Raw genomic sequence first — 14,321 nt, forward strand, 5'->3', positions numbered from 1 at the left:
AAACTACACGAGAGTTTTCCGTTGATTCGATGTATTTGAATGACAGTTAAAATACGAAAATTTAATATTAAATTATATCTTGTTATATATAAATACGGTCAATTTGCGTATCGTATTAACATCACATATGTTATAAAATAAAATTCATAAAGAACTATATTTTCCAACAAAATACTATTGAGATTAATATAAATAGAATACAAGTTTTTAATCGATTTCAAATTTTATTACTAGTTGAACTAATTATCGCTTTAGAGTTTAACAATTTTTCTCCAATATACGCGATAGTACGCACATTAAGATAACAATAAAATTAATATACTTTGCCTATCAATACTCCATTAATTTGCTTACACCTGTAATTATAATTTCGTGAAGATTGCAAGATCTGTTAACATGTTTCAACATAAGTACGAATAAGACAATGCCAGAGTCCAACACACATTTTGTAATTTTTATACATATGTATGTATGCGCCTACAAAAATGAGACATTGAAAGGGGTTCATGTATTAAATTTCTAAAAATTGTCTGAAGTACAACTGCAGTCAAATGCCGAAAATATTTCACTATTTTTATATCGTCTTATATACCTTTTTACCGATATTTAAAAGAAAAGGAAAGAAAGAAAGAGAAAATAAAGTAAAATATTAGATTAAAGAATGACGGAATGATAATTTATAAAGTACGATTTTATTATTGATGCGGTAGTCCATGCAGCAAATCCTGAAACAATGTTACGACAAGAGATACCACTGAATTAATTTCTACTGTAAGTTCAACTAAAATAGAATACAAAGCTTTGCATGGAATCATTGAGTACTAACAATAAGTTTTCGAGAACCATAGCAATCTTAAAACAGATTTCTTTTAAATATACTATCTATCGTGCGAAAAATTAACGAGAAACAATATATGTATACCGAACGAGTGCTTGTAGCTAGAACAAGTATAGAAGCTGTGTTATAATGTTTAAACTGAAGAAATAAGTCTTGAAGAATGTTTTAAGATTCTCGAGATACTTCAATATAATATTCATACTTCGCAAATGATTTGACATATTTTCATGTTTAAATATAAATAGTTCTGATCTGTTATTCACGTTATGAAAGGAACCAAGTCGTATAATCTTATATGAATCAGAAGGATTAATGAAAGAAAATATTAGAAAGTTTTTTACGATGATAACTAATAGTTACCTAATAAGTCACACATTTTATATTAGGAACTGTTGACAACGACCAAGCTCGGTCACTTCATATAACGTTCATCCGCTCATTCGCATAGTTCGTTCGTACATTCAGCACATAAACAATGAAGATGCGTACTATATTTGTCTCGATAGATTTTTCGCAACAATTGTTAAGACAAAATTTTATTTCTTCAAAACGATTTGATTTTGTACTTTTTTTTTTATAAAGATAGGTTTTGGTAGATCTCGCATCTGATGCTCTTAAATTATGTAAAAAAATACAGTGAATATTTCGTTAAGAATAAATATCTTTAATGAGCGAGCAATTAAAGAGTAAGGTACGTTTTTAACGTGTGTAACGTCGACGGTACATTATACCGTAAAAATTCATACAATTCTTAACGAGATCGAAATATCGCTAGAAGCCTGATCTGGAAAAGATCATATGCTCGATATAAGTGTAACGTGCAAACGATTAAATTTATAAACAATCGACTCTTCCCATCATTAGGGATTCAAAAACTGTTAAGTGTTTGTCGTTGTATTAATATCGTCTTTTTCCCCTATTAATAAAAACACGTCCATATTATCTTTTCCTTTAACATAGACTTGGCCACGTGGTTCGAACTCGTATCGCTCCGAGAGTATATCTAAAGAGTTCTTGGCCACTTGTATTCTTCCAGCGACTCCAGTCGAATCCATTCTAGATGCTATATTTACAGCGTCACCCCAGATATCATAGTACAACTTTGTTGCCCCGATCACTCCAGCAGTTACGTCGCCATAATTAAAGCCAATTCTCAATATTAATTTGAAACCTAGCAATTCTCGATTGAAATCGTTTATTACTTTATGCATCGCCATGGCAAAATCTATTAATTGAAACAGATGCATATATTCATGTTCACTTTGTTGCCTAACTTGTGGGTTTAAACCGCTTGCTGCCATAAATGTGCTACCGATAGTTTTAATCTTCTCTACGTTCGAGAATTCTGGCTTTTCTAACAACTCGTCAAAGTCACCAATAAGTTCGTTAAGCACACGCAAATATTCTTTTCCACCCAAATAAGATTCATCATAGAGTTCATTAAAGTTCACTATGCTTGCAAAAATAATTCCTACAGCTTTATGATTTTGTGAATATTTAGCAGTGGTTTTTAATTGATCAGCAACATATTTTGGTATAATGTTGTGTAAAAGCCAATCGGCTTGATTTTTCATAGATTGTACACGGCTTTTGTCTCGTGCGGCTACCGCGTTTCCGTGAAAGCTTAACCGATAACTAATTTCAAATTCACGATTTAAAAACCAAACTAACAAAAGTAAAAGTATCAGATCTAAAAAAATCTCGGAATTGTATAATCTTTTATGATATCTGATTTCTGCCTCTTTTAATCTCATAAGGGTGAGCTTTATTGTGGAATTTAATAACAAATCAGGAGTATTATCGAATCCTTTTTTAGCCATAATTTCATTAAATTGATTGCTGATTAAGCCAATGGCACGTTTATTTATCATGGCTTGTGAGTAATTGAGCGAGTTATTAATGAATTGATTACCGAGATTTTCTTGATCATATAATAGATGATACATTACAAGATAAAGAAACAATACACCCATGAATGTTACCAAGAAATTTTTCATCCAACAATTGAGTTGCGTGAAATTACAAAAATGAACTATACCAACAACGATTAAGTAACCATAATAATATTCGAAATTGTTCAAATTATGAAAGTTACTGCACGTATAATTGAGAAGAATTGACGTAATCGGTAAGCCGACAAGAATTGCACCGCATATATGCCACGGGTACCATTGTGAAAAGAATTTGAAAATTCGCTGCGTCAACGTTGCATGGACCATATCCGGATATAAAAGTTGACGAACACAAAGCAATACCGCTATAATTTGAATGGTAGCAGCAGATACAAAAAAAATCATATAATATAACGTTGGATCGCAAATTAAAAAGAGCGATACTGTAACGGCAGTATAAACCAACGCCGATATCAGAATATCAAAGTATGTATTGAATCTCGAGGTAGCCAGAGTAGGTGGATTTCCACTGATACATTCGCTAACCTTATGAGCATTTTCTCTATACTCCTTTTCCATTTCTTTGTTCTTGAAAAAGAGTGTCATACTTGAAAGTGGAGGTTTCACGAAGTATGATCGTTGAGAACTTACATTATCTTGAACGCACCTTCGTGAAAAATAAAATCATATGAACTATAATATAATCTTTAAACCTATAAAGTGAAGTTGATTTACTTACCTGATTAACTGTAGGTCAGATTGTTTTCTTAATTTGTGAAAACATGCACCAAAGGTATCCGTGACTGCTGGAGGAAATGGATAGGGTGGTACTGAAGACGACGGCTCGTGAACAGAGTTCAATGTCGAACTAGAAGTATAATAGCCACTCACTCTGTGTGCTAATAAATCTCCTTGAGCCATGCCGTTCATCAAAAATAACTAAAATATGAAAATTAACTGCAGGAGGAAAGGGAACATGCTGACTATTATTGAAACTTTATTGTATTGAAGTATCTCTAATATAATTTCTATCATTAATTATAAGTTATACCTGCTGTTGTATACTACTACGTCTGCTATTACTTCTAATTCCGGAATCTTTCCTACTGCACATAGAAGAGGCACGACTGAGTGGCTCTTGACCAGACAATAAAGGACTAGAAGGTACAGGATTTGGATCCATTTCAATCTCATTTTGAGACGTATTCTGTAAAGAAATACAACTTATATACGAATGAGATAATGCAGCTGAAAATTAAAACAAAATCTTTTATCGACACGATTTTGACCTGCCTAAATCCATTGCGATCTTCGTATGATTGAGATTCAATTTTTGATTTGTCGACAATAATTGCTTTGGGTTCTTCCATTTCTAAAGGTGTCATTTCCTCGGTAGTTCGTTGTCGTTGTAAATATTTCCACGGCTTGTTTCGCGCTTTTTTCTTTCCATAACTGGCAACAGATATCGGACTTTTATTTGCGTTCCCCTTTTCATCTGCGGTATCAGTATCTCCGTTTTCGGAATCTAGAATACTTGGCAAAGAATTTGCTTTCATTCTATAATTACTTGTATTAGTAACCATATGGAGGTAATGATATTTGGATTTAGATTGGCTATTACAAGAGGCCAGACGATGACGCGATTGCATCAAAGGCGATATACTTGTCGGAGATGTAATATTCATTATGAACTGATTGGTGAAATCTGATTTTCGGCCTTTGATAAAATAAGTTTTAATACCTGTAATATAATACATATTTCTAGAAAGTTTTATATGATTAAGTACACTCAGACAACTTTTCTATTCATAGGAGTTTTCTACTCCCATATAATAATAATGTCAATACCATTTATTAAATCCCCTTCCTCTGTAATATATCGATCATCGAGGAAATTTAATGTTTTTTCACTTAGGTGAACTCTTCCTGGTTTTCCCGTGCTTTCTAGTTTGTTTGCTAGAGTTACATCATTAGACCAGACATCGAATTTAAATCTTTTAGTACCTACTATTCCACAGAGTACAGTTCCAGTATGCACTCCAACTCTCATATTAACACCTTCTCTTCTCTCAATATCAAACTGTTTTATAGCTTCTATCATGGCTGTAAAAACACACATTAATTATTTTTCATATAAATGTTTCATTTCTATAATTCAGTAAAAAAGGAAGAAAATATACCTAATCCCATTTCAATACAACATTTTGCATGATCAGGCCTTGGTTCTGGGCATCCACTTACACAGTAATAACAGTCTCCCAATGTAGAAATTTTCTCACATCCATGATGTTCACATAAATCATCGAATCTTTCAAAAAGATCATTTAAAATGCCTACCAACTCTTCTGCAGTCTTATTGGAACTCATTCGTGTAAACCCAACAATATCAGCGAATAGGATACTAACATTTTCCATTGAATGCATATTAAATGGTCGAAACAATGAGCGAATATCTGTATTATTGGACGGTATCGAACCTTTTTTTAAAGAATCCTCCCGTTCTCTTTCACGTTCACTTTCTGCCATTAACCAATCTGCGACTTTAGGCGGCATTACTGAGTGAATCATCTTCTCTTTAAGTTGTTTCTCCATTTCGAGCTGACGCCGGACCAACAGTGATTGCCCGACCTTCATAAAAGTACCACGCATCCTTACAAAAGTCATTATTAAAATATGTATACCTATCAGATGAATGCAGATCTGCATTAAGATTCTTATTCCAAGACTCGTAGAAAAATAATCGTCCGAAAATGATCGGTTAGATATGTTGCTACTTAACAAATAGTTTGACATTTCACCATTTTTATGAGTTAGTACACTTTCTTCAAATATCGAAGTTGCGTTGTTTACACCTTTCGAGGCTAAATCATTAGACGAAGCGTTTATGGTGGAATTAATACTAGCTATTGTTGATATTATAGTGGAATTTAAGTTCTTGAAAACATTGGTATCGTTCAAAACTCCAGATATCCTTCCAACTATATTTTCTTGATTTGACTTTATTCCAAGAGCAGATAACAGTTTTGAATCCTGTGAATACGATACTAATTTCATACTTGCAGTCGTAGATTCGTTGTCACCGTGCATCACATTAGAAAATTGATTGATATTAAAATTTTTCAGAGTGGCATCATTTTCTATCGAGGTATTTAATAAAATATATTTGCTAAAAAATTCTTCTCTTGCACTTTTTGTACCATATAGGTAAGCAGTCAAAAATTCAAATAGAAAAGAATAAACCATCGATATTCCCACACAAGCATATAGTGGCATTGGCAAGACAGTGTAAATCAATAACAAAATCTCAGAACAGAGTGCAAAATGTCCGACTAGAGTTAAGCCATCTATATAGGGTGGTACTATTGTGAGAAAAAGTAAAGACAGGATGCAAAGCATGGATGCAACTCCTAATGAAATTGGTAACACATAACTTTTATAATAATCACTATGTGTTAGATACAAGACTGCTGATACCATTGCTCCAATAGCAGTGAACACTGCTGCTATAGCTGGCCATGTTGTAGTATTGTATTCTGCTCCAATTACAACAAAATATGCCAGCCATGTCAAAGAAACCAGTAAAATATATGTTAGAGCATACCTAAAAAATAATATATATTAATATTTGCTTCTATGAATTTAACAAGTATACAACAGTGTATTATATACCGGAATCTTAATCTAATTTGTGGAAAGGCACTCCTTTTAAATTGTTCTTCAAGTATTTCTGAATCAAATCTAGGATTCCACCAAGATCTTGGAGCTGCACGTTCAAATGGTACTGGAAGGCTAATTCCACAACATCCAAGTCCTTGTCCACTGTGTGCCAAATATGTTTGTATATATGGTGCTAAAGATATATGAATTTCATCTGTAGCATCTTCGCTATCATCCTTAGCTCTTGTAAAACTAACAGATGAGCTTCGTTTTCGATTTAAAGGAGGAGTCATACTTGACATTTAAATTGCACTAAAACCATACATAATCTAAATTTATATTTATTATAAATTATTATATATATTATATATTATAAATTTATATATTAAAAATGAAACTAGTTTTATTACAATATATGTATTAAAAAAAAGGAAACAAACACAATTACAACATTACAATTGTAACAATATAATTTAATAAATACATTATAATTTAATTTCATAGAAAATTATTGTTACAAAATAAAACATTATCTAAGAACATATTCTACTAATGTATTATTTTCTGTATTCTACTACAAAACAATGATTTTAAGTAACAATCAAATTTTTAAAGTTTTGCATTCTTCGTGATACAAATAAGCTTATAAAAATTATATTCCATATAGGATTTATACAATTATTAAGAAAAGGTGGTTATAGATCATTTCTTTCAAATGACAGCATGCTCTTTAACTTTATAACACTATGACATGATTCTTTAATAAAAATAAAGTACATGTATAAGTATGATAACTTTAATACCAAGAAACTTACAGCCAGTCAATTCACCTTGATCACTGGCGAAATCGCCACAAAACTAAGAAAATCATCCTCCCCGCTGACATCGGAGGTTCTTCCTGAAATCAGCTCGCTTCAAAAAATGCCATTTTCATTCTTTTTGTTTGGTATTCTCAGTGTTACCGAGAAAAATTAATATTATACGTATCAGTAATAGTTCAATCGAATTTTTCTTGTAATCAATTTATTATTGTGTATAATTAAAAATTATTGTTTGATCGTTTCGAATTTTCTCTTCCGTAATGCACCATGGCCATCTTGAATCTATCGATGACAGCGCCCACGATTAGAAAGCTCATGCGTTAAAAATTAACTCGTGCTTTACAGATAATAAGCTAAACTAGGCTGAACTGAACGTACAGAGATTCGATATTCGATATGGGGAAATATTTACCGCGAAGTTCAAGACACAGTTATGTAAGACATTGTAATGTATGTGCAACCTTAAATGATATAAAATTTATATAATAAATATATATATATATATACAATACACAGTAACTACACAAAGTATTTGTACATATACTTATTTTTGTCAAGTTTATCATTTATATCAAGTTTTTATAGACATGTAAAAGTACTACTAAATAATACGAAATTTAATATACTTGGATTTATAATTAATCGGTATTTTTATAGATACCATATATATAGTATTATATACATATTACACATATGTATAATCTTCATAAAATACAAGAAAAGTGTAAATATAGAGAAGTTCATTTTGTGTTATTGTCATATTCAAAAAATATTCAAATACTTTGTTTCTTTTAGGTGGGGGTGCCTATGGTGGATTTGAGATTTTAGAAGCTCCTGTAATCCATGCTATGAAAGACTCTGAAATAAATAATACTGTTTAGGACTGATGTAGTGTGACTAAATAGGAAGTCATGCCAAGAAAAATGTTTAAAAATCTGGTTTAAATAGAAATTTGACAAATATTCAAATACTTTCGTGGTGAATACTATAGAAAGTTATAGCTAGTTTTAGCCATCTAACGGCAGTAGGCTGAACTAGTTATAACAAGTTTTCTCGACTTGCAATATACATCTGAAAGACGTGACGAAGTAAACAATTTTTGTACAAATTGCGAACAAAAACTTCGATATGACACCAGTACTTGGTAGTTTACAATCTATCGGGCCTAATACTCAGGCATCGACTACTGTGCCTGATGTACAAAGTGGCAATACAGTAGTACAAATATTACAGCCTCAGACACAATCTCAACAGACGCAATTTGTATCGCAATCTCCAAAACAGCAGGTAGTACAGCAACCCTCTGCTCAACAACAAACACAACAATCACAACAGCAACAAAGTTCCTTCAATGATTTTCCACAGGTATGTTTATCATTGAACAAAAATGATAGAATTATTTTTATTTAATTTTTTATATTGTGTTGATTCCAGTTTCTGACTAAAACAAGATTACAAGATCTAGTGAAAGAGGTAGATCCTACTGAACAGTTAGATGATGATGTAGAAGAAATGTTATTACAATTGGCAGATGATTTTGTTGAAACAACTGTAAATGCAGCATGCTTATTGGCTAAACATCGTCATGCAAATACTGTAGAAGTAAAGGATGTACAGTTACATTTAGGTAAGAAGTTACGTTTATAAGAAGTAATGTAATATGTTATTAAATGTGTTTATACGAGCTACTGTTTAATTTTTTTAGAAAGAAATTGGAATATGTGGATCCCTGGTTTTGGCACAGATGAAGTACGACCATATAAACGTGCAACAGTTACAGAAGCACATAAACAAAGATTGGCACTTATACGAAAATCAATTAAAAAATATTAGTCCTTCTGTACATTTCATTCTGTATTGTTATTTTATCTTTAACTGATGATTCTTCTGTATTTCTTACATGACAATATACTTTAGGGTAACATACATAACTAATATTTATAAAAAGAGAAGAAATTATTATCATATAATAAGTTATATATAGTTTTTGCAATAATTTTATAATATATTATTATATTAATATATATATAATATATTTATATTAATATATAATTTTAAGTGCAGAATGTCTTCAATTGTGCATTAAAATGTTATTTTTTTGAAAAAAATTAATAGAACGTTCTCATTATAATTCTCTATGTTCTTGATTAAATGTTAAATTAAATAAAATATTTTATTTGTAAAATTTATTTTGTATCTTAAATTTATATGAAAGAAAATTTGTATATAGAAAGTAAGAATTCATTTATTTCATTTCATTTCATTTTTGTAATAAAAATATTATTATAGTAACAAATAAGAATACGAAAATTTAATTAATGGTAATTATTCGTATATATCCATATAAAATTAATGTATAAGATTTACAATTTTTAGTTTTAATTCTTTTTTCAGTATATTTTTTAGAAAATTATATTTTTGATTTTTTACCTTTTATGTAAAAAGAAAATGCAAATTAAGAAAATCATTCTGATATTTATTCAAATTACGTTTAATGTCAGATATTACTAGATTTAAACCACTAGTTTATCTAGTTACTCTTTGATTTAGTAATGACTGAAACAGAAGAAACCGGAACCTGCTTGCTCATTGAGCAGAACTCATCAAAGTAACCGACGTACATATCATAGTCTAATATATAAATCGTGATAACCTTTTTCTTTCAGGGACATATTGTGAGATATTACCATCTTGCTTATTGGAACAATTTTCGGACGGTACTGTTCATTCTTTTCTACCCGCTTCTTAAAGTATATTTTATAATTTACTAGATAATATTTTTATATTGTTAGTATCCGAAAAATAAACAGCCCTTTTTTGCAAAATACTTGTTTTATCGTGAATCCAATGATCTGAACGCATATATGTTTTTATTTTCTCTCTGCTAGTTAAATATAAAAATTATACTAACCGAATTTTGTACATTCGTATATTGTATTTTATCAGTTCAAGTAGGGTATTCTTTTGATAACTAATCAAAGTTTTTAAGAAAGCAATATTCGATTACAGTAGTTCCTCATACAATTCTGTATTTAGTAATGAATAAATATATCGAAACTGAAATGTCAATTGTGTTGCAGATTGCGCAGAATATTATAGAAGATAATTTATCTCATTGGAATCAAATAAAATTAACACATTCTGAGTGTACAGAGCATATATAATAACAGTGTTTGATATTTCTAAAGAAGATCTATTGAAAAAGAATGTCTGCCAATAATGAAAGTATGAATAACAATACATGTGTTGTATGTTACAAAAATGTTGATATTTATAGCATTGGTATGTGTGAACACCCTGTATGTTATGAATGTAGTACTCGGATGAGAGTGCTCTGTTGTCAAAATGAATGTCCCATTTGTCGTCAAGATTTGCCAAAAGTTGTATTCACAAAGGAGATAAAACCTTTTAATCAATTACATAAAGGGAATTTGTTAGATACACGATATAACATCTATTTCGATACACTAGATATTCAAAGTAAATTTTATGATTTACTAGCTAATGTTTGCTATATTTGCAAGGAAAGACCTGTGTTTAGTACTTTTAATAGTTTGAAAGATCATATGAGACATCAACATGAGTTACATTACTGTGATCTTTGTGTAGAAAATTTAAAGGTAGATAAACATTTTTTAATTTCAAGCTTATCTTAAAATATACATTAAGAATATTTTAAAGGTTATTATGATTAATTAAATTTTTTAATTTTATTAAGTAATGCTTACTTTACCTATAACAGATATTTTCCCATGAAAGACGTTGTTATACAAGATCTGACCTTGCCCAGCATAGAAGAAAAGGAGATATTGATGACAAAAGTCATAAAGGACATCCATTATGTGAATTTTGTGATCAACGATATATGGATAATGATGAATTGTTCCGACACTTACGAAGAGATCACTTATATTGCCATTTTTGTGATGCAGATGGTTTACATCAATATTACAGCTCATACGATTATCTTCGAGATCATTTTAGACAAGAACATTTCTTATGTGAAGAAGGAATGTGTGCAGAGGAAAAATTTACAAGTGTCTTCAGAACTGATATAGATCTTAAAGCACATAAGGCAAGTGTTCATAGTAAACAACTGAGCAAAGCTGCTGCAAAGCAAGCAAGAATGTTAGAACTAGAATTTACATTAGCTCCACGTGGAGAAAATCGAATGAATAGGAGAGGAATGTTAGGTCCATCAACTTCTAGAAATTCAAGAGATTACAGTGGGAGAGATTATAATCTCAGGGAATATCAGCAAACAGTTACACCAAATACTTCAAATGTATTTATGTCAAACAACGAACCTGCTTTTGTACAGCAACCATCTGTTGATGTACAGAGTACAGAAGAATTCCCAACACTGGGTAACACTGCACCTATTGTACCTACCTTAAATCAAAGTAAAGGAAGAGGTAATGTGACAATTCGTAGTACCATAAGACCTCAGCCTCTTGCTGTTACAGACGAAAATTTCCCTGCATTGGGGCCGGAATCAGGAAGTACAAGTATTTCTAAAACTGTTAACTTCAGTGTATCCAGTAGTAATGCTTCAGGATTAAGCACACAGAGTCAAAAGAGTACAACTTCTAATGTATCTATTCAAGTAAATCATGAACCAAATGGAACTGTTACTACAAAAGTTTCAGGTCCTAATATCAGAATTCGTCCTGCTCAGTTTTCGATGGAATCGTTCCCGGCATTGGGTTCTGCAGAACCATCAACTAGTAGTAATACAAATTTGGCTCATTGGAAGGAAGTTTTACAATGGACTTGTTCTAAATCAGCATCTACATCGGCACCAAAACCTAAAAAGGTGGCCTCACCACCATTGATACCTTCTCCACCACCTATTCAATCTGGGGAAGATTTCCCTACATTATCAAAGTCATCTAAATCAAAGAAACAATCAACTATTACAGTAGTTCCTTCCTGGAGTCAAGCACAAAGTTCTAATAATAGTAATAATGCAAAAACGACTACTGATATAACAAAAGGAAAAACGAAAAAGAAAAAAGTTAAACAAAATTGTAATAACAATACTGCTAATGGGAATGATGGTAGTAGTTCGAAAACGAATGTAAGTACTGCTGTAGTAAAGAAAGAATGTGAGACACCTACAAGTTCACCCATTACGAATAAAACGCATGCTGGACAATCAAGTTCTCAGTCTATATTGAAATATGCAGATATTACTAACAGTGAAAATACATCAAAAAATATAAATGTTCAGCCTCTAAAGGAAATAGAACAAATTAATAAAAAGGAAAAGAAGAAACATAAAAATGCAGACAATGAAGCAGTTGTAAATACGGATATCGATAATAATGCTACTAACGGAGTACAGAGAAAGCGCACCGAATTAAAAATAGATAGCTTAAATTCCACTAATAGAAATACCCGTCATTTAGAAGACTTTCCTGCTTTAAGTGGCAGTAGTTCTAAACCACCAGGTTTTACGAATCCACCACCCGGATTTGGAACAACAACTCCTCCACCTCCTGGTTTTTGTATAAAATATAATAGCATGGATAAAATAAACAATAGTAACGGATTGACTTTCACAAACAGTTCTGGAGAGAGTTATTCTATCTTGCCAGACAACAGTAAGCACGATAGTGCATATAATTATGTACATCCTCCCGAATTTCAGAAACGGAACAAATGTCTTGTAGCCAAAGTTAATGAGGTTCTGATGCAACATGATCAGATCGAGGAGTTTCGATATATAAGTGGACTGTTTCGCCAAGGAACATGTAATGCTCAAGATTATTATATGCATTGTCGTGAAGTTATGGGTCTCAGCGCTTTCGAAAACGTATTTTCAGAGCTTTTAGTCCTCTTGCCAGATATTGAAAAACAGCAGGAACTATTTAAAGTTCATCAAAAGGAGAGTGGCAATAAGATTAAAGGTTTGGAAATTTGTGCAACCTGTGGTCAAGTTTTAAAAAATGGTTCTGATTTTCGAACACATATGACTAGTCATACATTAGAGAATCATTTTCCAGCATTGGGTAAAAATAATGTCCTGCCACAAAAAAATTCTTGGGTACGCAAATGAGTGTAGTTGTGTTCCTTTAATTAACTTACAAATTTTGCCAAGGTTCTGTAAGCTATGAATAAAGGAACTGCTGAATAAATTATTTTTATGAATGGCGTCAGTGTAAGATAATCATAATTAATTTGAAGTTACTTGTAAAACATATTCTAAGTATCAGCTTTTAGTATTAAAAAGATAGTTTGGACAAATTAATTACCATGTACTTGGTATTTGTACAATGACCTGCATGACTGCTGCCTAAAATGAAGAAAATTTGTTATTAAATTGTTGTATGCACTAATAATTTTATGAAATGCATATAGCAAACAAAGTCAATAATTCTATGTATAATAACAAATTTTATGTAAATGAGTTTAAACAATTTAACACTTCTGACACATTCTGAACAAGATATTCATATACAAATCCTATACTAAAATATTTTAATTGGTGCCCTATTCTGTCGTATGTTAAAACTACTGTGTATATATATATATATATATTACTCATAAGTACGTAATATATTTCTGTAATTTATTCATTGTCTTTTATGAAGTAGAAATGGAATAAAATTTTATGATGCGTAAAAGTAACACTGCATATTAACAAATTATTTGATACGTTATACATTATACAGTGCATGTATGATAATGTACTGTTTCATACTGTAATAAAGTTATTACATTAAGTTAAACAAGACTACAAAACATGTGTCTTTATTATATTTCCCTATTTTATAAAATATAGAATTTTAATTCCTGTGACAAAAGAAGATAACGAAGGTAAAACACAATTGTAAATTTATAATTTATATATTTATTTCTAAATTTTTTCATTAATTTATAACTGTGATTCTTTACAATGTAAATCATATTACAGAAGAAGTGATAAAATTACGAATAAGGGAACAAAGGTAGATGTTTTAAATGTTTACTCTTATAATTTACTGTTAGTATTATTCATTTTGTAATTTATTATCTATTCGAAAAACAGCATAGTAAAAACTGTATGTTAGGTAATATATATGATATTTAATTTTTAATTTACTGCATAGACGCAGAGTAAAGTGCATG

The 14,321-nt window shown here is 30.8% G+C and overlaps 3 protein-coding genes across 7 annotated transcripts; 2 read left to right on the forward strand and 1 right to left on the reverse strand.

Moving 5' to 3' along the window:
• Positions 1–673: 673 nt before the first annotated feature.
• On the reverse strand, positions 674–7,541 carry LOC117231486 (adenylate cyclase type 9). 4 transcript variants are annotated; one of them, XM_033489971.1, is made up of 8 exons: positions 7,203–7,537; positions 6,400–6,699; positions 4,911–6,331; positions 4,579–4,833; positions 4,024–4,471; positions 3,782–3,937; positions 3,470–3,598; positions 674–3,397 (listed from the first exon to the last, which is right to left on the reverse strand). In XM_033489971.1, the coding sequence occupies exons 2-8, from the start codon at positions 6,687–6,689 to the stop codon at positions 1,717–1,719; spliced, it is 4,380 nt and encodes a 1,459-aa protein (XP_033345862.1). In that variant the 5' UTR covers positions 6,690–6,699; positions 7,203–7,537; the 3' UTR covers positions 674–1,716. The 4 variants fall into 4 exon arrangements, with proteins under 4 accessions (XP_033345862.1, XP_033345860.1, XP_033345861.1 ...); XM_033489969.1 differs by having other exon boundaries at positions 3,470–3,669; positions 4,020–4,471; positions 7,203–7,534; XM_033489970.1 differs by having other exon boundaries at positions 1,717–3,397; positions 3,470–3,669; positions 4,020–4,471; positions 7,218–7,541.
• A 679-nt stretch (positions 7,542–8,220) lies between these two features.
• On the forward strand, positions 8,221–9,155 carry LOC117231490 (transcription initiation factor TFIID subunit 12). Of its 2 annotated transcripts, none has more exons than XM_033489978.1 (3): positions 8,221–8,573; positions 8,643–8,835; positions 8,914–9,155. In XM_033489978.1, the coding sequence occupies exons 1-3, from the start codon at positions 8,337–8,339 to the stop codon at positions 9,039–9,041; spliced, it is 558 nt and encodes a 185-aa protein (XP_033345869.1). In that variant the 5' UTR covers positions 8,221–8,336; the 3' UTR covers positions 9,042–9,155. The 2 variants fall into 2 exon arrangements, with proteins under 2 accessions (XP_033345869.1, XP_033345868.1); XM_033489977.1 differs by having other exon boundaries at positions 8,918–9,155.
• A 615-nt stretch (positions 9,156–9,770) lies between these two features.
• On the forward strand, positions 9,771–13,950 carry LOC117231221 (E3 ubiquitin-protein ligase ZNF598). Its single transcript, XM_033489431.1, has 3 exons — positions 9,771–9,925; positions 10,289–10,828; positions 10,951–13,950. Exons 2-3 carry the CDS (start codon positions 10,415–10,417, stop codon positions 13,267–13,269), a joined length of 2,733 nt encoding a protein of 910 aa, XP_033345322.1. The 5' UTR covers positions 9,771–9,925; positions 10,289–10,414; the 3' UTR covers positions 13,270–13,950.
• Positions 13,951–14,321: the final 371 nt, after the last annotated feature.

Source organism: Bombus vosnesenskii, unplaced genomic scaffold, assembly GCF_011952255.1.
Source record: "Bombus vosnesenskii isolate JDL3184/JDL3185 unplaced genomic scaffold, Bvos_JDL3184-5_v1.1 scf7180000013272, whole genome shotgun sequence".
Lineage (NCBI taxonomy): Eukaryota > Metazoa > Arthropoda > Insecta > Hymenoptera > Apidae > Bombus > Bombus vosnesenskii.